At 53.9% G+C, this 4,990-nt stretch overlaps 1 protein-coding gene across 1 annotated transcript; it reads left to right on the top strand.

Annotated features, from left to right (window-relative positions):
- Positions 1 to 364: 364 nt before the first annotated feature.
- BTG2 (BTG anti-proliferation factor 2) lies at positions 365 to 4,764 on the top strand. Its single transcript, XM_074925555.1, has 2 exons — positions 365 to 596; positions 1,548 to 4,764. Exons 1-2 carry the CDS (start codon positions 440 to 442, stop codon positions 1,886 to 1,888), a joined length of 498 nt encoding a protein of 165 aa, XP_074781656.1. The 5' UTR covers positions 365 to 439; the 3' UTR covers positions 1,889 to 4,764.
- Positions 4,765 to 4,990: the final 226 nt, after the last annotated feature.

Genomic DNA, 4,990 nt, shown 5'->3' on the forward strand with positions numbered 1-4,990 from the left:
CCGCATCCCCAGGGACCCCCGAACCCCCCCATCCGCACCGCCGGCGCCCACGGGTGCCCCGCAGCGCCCGGCGGCCCCTGCCCTGGAGCGGGGGAGTGCGGAGAGCTGGGCTGGGCCGAGCCCCGGCCCCCTCCCTCCCTCCTCCTCCTCCTCCTCCCAGGTCAGCCCCAAAAATAACCCCCGGTAACTCCCCCCCCCCCCCCGCGCCGCCGCCATTGTCACCCCGGCGGTGACGTCACTCCTTCCACCGCGCTGAGCTCATTAGCATACCGCGCCCCCTCGGCCAATGGGCGCCGCCGCGCCGATGACGCCTCCCCGGGGCTGCCCCATTTAAAGGGGCCGCGCAGCCCCCGCCACAGCCCGAGCCGCCGTCGCCACAGCATCAGCAACGGCACCGAGAGCCGCGTCCCCTCACCCGCCCCCCGTCCCGGAGCCCAGCATGAGCCAGAGCCAGCGCCGCGGCGGCCCGCGGGCCGATATGGTGCCCGAGATCGCCGCCGCCGTCAGTTTTGTCTCCAGCCTGTTGCGGACGCGGGGCTGCGTCAGCGAGCAGCAGCTCCAGGTCTTCAGCGGGGCGCTGCGGGAAGCGCTGGCAGGTGAGGCGGGGGGGAAGAGATAGGCTTGGCGGGGGGAAAAGGGCCCGGGTGCGAGAAAAGCCCACCCGGGGCCAGGAGCCCACTGGGGTCCTTCCCCGGTGCCCCTCGTGTTGCTGCCACGACGTGGTGTCCCTCCCCGGGTGGGCACCCACCTGTGTCCGCCTTGATGCCTCTTTGTGCCTTTGCCTGGGTACCCTCTCCCCCTGCCCCGGGACTGGCAGGCACCCGAGTGCCTCCCTGGGCACCCACCCGTGTCCCCATGGGGCCCTGGGCTGCCCGAGCCCCGAAGGTGAGCAGGTCCTGGTCTGCTGAGGGATTTATACAGCTCCCCCCCCCCCGCCAGCAGCCCGCCTGCTTGAAGCCCTCCTTGTTGGGATTTGGTAAGAATAATCCGAAGCTGCTCTGGGTCCCCTGGCAAGAAGAGCTCAGCCCTGTGTCTGTGGGGTTTTAGCCCTCCCCTCCCCACGAGCATGTGAGGGGCTCAGCACGAACTGGGTGGTTCGGGCTTGTCCTCCCGGGCACACACAGCCTGGCGTTATCAGCCCCGAGAGGGGATGGTTGGTTTGCCGCTGTGCTGAGATAAGGAGCGGTGACGTGCCCCTGAACTTAAGAGAATGACCTGGATGTTACTCCCTGGCTGCGGTGTTTTGTTCTTGGCGATCCAGTATCTGCCCCGGCCACCCCGGGGGTCACGGCGAGAAGGTGTCGGGGTCCCATCACCACAGCCCCCGTGGCACCGTCCTGCCTCGGGTTTCTCAGACCCGAAGAGCTGCACTTTGGAACAAGCAGCAGCCAAAGCGTCGAGCGTTCGGCTCCGGAGCCTCCGTCTGCTGGATGCAGCCTCAGGAGGACTCGTTTTCCTCCGCCTGCACCGAGGTGTGGGACCCCCCAGGACTGCAGCAGGACCCAGACCCCCTGCTCACCGTTCTTCCCTTCTCGCTTCCCTTGCAGAGCACTACAAACATCACTGGTTTCCTGAGAAACCCTTCAAAGGCTCTGGGTATCGCTGCATCCGGATCAATCACAAAATGGACCCCATTATCAGCAAGGCAGCTAGCCAGATCGGACTCAGCCTCCCGCAGCTCTACCAGCTCCTGCCCAGCGAGCTCACGCTCTGGGTGGACCCCTACGAGGTCTCGTACCGCATCGGTGAGGACGGCTCCATCTGTGTCTTGTACGAAGCGACTGCGACGAAACCCGTGAGCTCCTATGGGATGCTGACCTGTAAGAACCAGCTGATGTTAGGCCGTACCAGTCCTTCCAAAAACTACATCATGACTGTCTCCAGCTAAAATACTCCTCTTGTCCTTACACTGCCAAGACACAGGCTACTGTATACCTCACCTGAGGATCTATTTTTAAGATGAAGAGCTATTTATATTTTTTAAAAAAATCCAAGAAAATCCAAAATTAAAATATTGGGCACCGCTTTGAACAGAAGTGGTGTTTTAGGTGCCTTTTTAAAGCTGTTGCAAGCTTATGAATTTTTATTATGAAGCCGATATCTACCTAATTAGTGTTGGATGGCAATTTTGGGCTGGCTTGCTCACTTGGGCAGCTTGGAATGGAGGACGAGGGGGAAGAGCCAGGCTGGGAAGTGTGGCTTGGTGGAGGGAGATGTCTGTCACCTTCTCACCATCCTGGTACCCAACACTATTGCTGTACCTCTAGGTATTGCAATACTGTTGAAGAAGGGATGAAGGAGTTGCTGTCTTTCCTCCGCTAACTTCTTCACTCCCCAGCTGCTCTGATCTCTCTGGGGCCTGGATATAGTGTTTGGGGGAGCCTTGCCGCAAGGCTGGGTGGTGCTGGGGACCCTGGGATCCCTATCCTTTGCTCTTGCACATCTCCTCTGGACCCACTTACTCCGTGAGTGTTGCAGCTCTGCTCTGCCCCACTCCCAGCGCAAAGCGAGGGGGGGCATGGCCTGTCTCCAACCCCTCCATCTGTTCTGGCTGCTGCTGGACTGAAAGGGGCCACACGGCTGTTGGTGACCTGTGGAGCAAGGCAGAGATGCTCGGGAAGGGGTTAAGCTGTGCAGAGAAGGTCCCCAGGATGAATATGGCAGGTGCTGTGGTGGCACTGGAGTTTGTTCCTGGTGCTCCCCAGTACCTGGCTATCCCCCACTGCACACTGAGAAGGGGACTCCAGACCCTGAAACCAGCACTGAACAGCTGTGAATTACAAAGCCTTTCTGTTCTGTGTGGCTTAGACATCAGCCCTGCTCTTGTCTGGCCTCTTGCTTACAAAAATTGCCTAATCCAATGCTGATGACTTGCCGTGTCACTTCTCCAGAAGAGCTGAAGCAACTTGCCTTGTGCCGTAGAGGTTGGGGTGTGAGAACCCCCTTTGTCCTATCTCTTAAACTCAGAAGTATTGGGGTTCTCTTCCCCCTGTGTGTGGGATGCTCAGATGCTTTGGTGTCCTAACGTTGCTTTTAAAGTCACAGCACTTCTTCCCTCTCTTCCACGTGGTTGTCCCTGGGAGCTGTCTCCACTGATACCATGGTAAGGGGCATCATTTGGTTTTGATCTCTTGGTACATAACTATTTTGCACAATTAATGCCTGGTCCTGTGCTGTGTCTATTCAAGCAAAACTCCTCTTGGAGTCCCAGGGGTACTTGTATGCAGGGAGACTTTGCCCAAGCATTGTTCGGGATTTGGCCTTTAGACTGCTTTGGCTAACTACAGATGGGGTGGGAGTGGGAAGTGGTGCCCCAAGAACTTTACCTGTTGGGAATGAGCCTTTACCGGGATATGTTGTATGTCCATTGCCTTTTTACTAACCAGCTGGTGCTCCTCCAGTGATCCTGGGAGAAGTGATTGAAAAAGTAGGGCACCGACATGGTGGTTTGTAATTAAACTTTCCCAGGTTTGTCTCTCTGCACACATTTTTACCTTCCTCTTTTTCTGACCTGGCAGCTGACTGGCATAACCAGAGTTGTTCTTGCCCAGCCTTTGATGAATCAAGTTCTCAGACATTTGTGCAATATATTTCCAAATCTTGGGCACTCTGGGAGAGGAAGGAAGCCTCCCATCTGCCACAGTTCTTAGCTTGTTTTTTAAAACAAACTTAAAAAAACCAATTCAGCACAGCTCCCCAACTCTGACTACTGATGTGGAAAAGTAAATTCACATTTCTGTAAGCTTCAAATCATGAATCCCAGAACTGGAAAACCAGCCTCAATTCTTAGATCCTTTTAAAATGTCAAGTGGTGAGTTATTTGTCCCTGAACAGTCATAGCAGACTGTGGCTCTGAAGTTGCATCACTTCCCTCTGCATCACTTTGAATTTCTCATGTCAGCAAAGCAGAAGCTGAAAATGAAGCACTGGGGCTTTTCCCTTGGTGAACTTGTGCAATAGGTGACCTCACCAAGGGGGGAGTCCTTGGGAACTTCCAAAAAAGCAAATTCCCTTTTCAAGGAAAAGGGATCTTGGTGCTTTTTGGAGCCCTCACTTAGCCTGCTAATATGAAAAGCCCATGATGAGAACTGCATCCAGGATGAGCAGTGTTTGCTTTGCTGGACTCCTTGGCTGGATGTGGAGTTTCCTGAAGGCTGGTACTTCCTTGGGTTGTAATTTGTCATGATCAAGGCAGTCTTAGGATTTTTACCCCCCCCCCCTTTACTCTGTTCCCTCTCTCTTACCAGAAAAGTTTTTTCAGGAACAACAGCCCACACCAAAGGAATACACTATAATTACTCTTTAACATACCCCCCACTTCCAGAACCAAAATAGCCAAGTCTCATTCTTCTTGTCCCTGGTGTGGAGGAGTCTAATGTTAAAGGCGTCTGTTTTTAGCTTCAAAACCAACCAAACTTGGGTATAATCCATTTCTCTCTTGTAGCTGGTTACATGTAAAAGCTGTGAATTAGTGTGCTCTGTTGCCTTCTGCCTACAAGCCTGATACTCGACTGCAGAGCTGAATGGTGTGTATTTTGAGACTGTATTTGAGGGGTTTCCTGTCACTTTTTTAACAAGCTGGACTGTTGAACGGGACCTGCTTTTTGTATTTGGTGAAAATGGTAGAAAGTTTGTACGCTACACTTGGAGGAGGGAGTGGATGGTTACTAATTGTATAGTAGTGTTTTTATATACAGAATGTACAGATCCTTTGACAGACGTATGGCTTTTGTTACTTTAATAAAAATGTAGCAGTATAAATGAGCCTTGTTTTCTTGCTGGGAACTGTTGTATGCTTGCAGAGAGGGTGAGGGTTGGGATCGCAGCTGAAAATCCCGCGCTGTGAATGCTGTGGGCTTGGTTAAAGTGTGGCTGGCTGTTAATATCCAGCTGTGTCAAGGAGGTGGTTTAGAAAAAAAGCTGCTTAGTCAACATGCTGACTCTAAACCTGACCCTCTAAACCTGAGGAATTAAGGCTGGGAATTGGTCT

Source organism: Athene noctua, chromosome 23 (genome assembly GCF_965140245.1).
Source record: "Athene noctua chromosome 23, bAthNoc1.hap1.1, whole genome shotgun sequence".
NCBI classification, from domain to species: domain Eukaryota; kingdom Metazoa; phylum Chordata; class Aves; order Strigiformes; family Strigidae; genus Athene; species Athene noctua.

Excerpts from the sequence above, each read along its gene's own strand:
- BTG2 (XM_074925555.1), top strand. The coding sequence starts at position 440 with ATGAGCCAGAGCCAGCGCCGCGGCGGCCCGCGGGCCGATATGGTGCCC. Across the intron at positions 597-1,547 it reads GCTGCGGGAAGCGCTGGCAG|AGCACTACAAACATCACTGG; the intron begins GTGAGGCGGGGG and ends CTTCCCTTGCAG.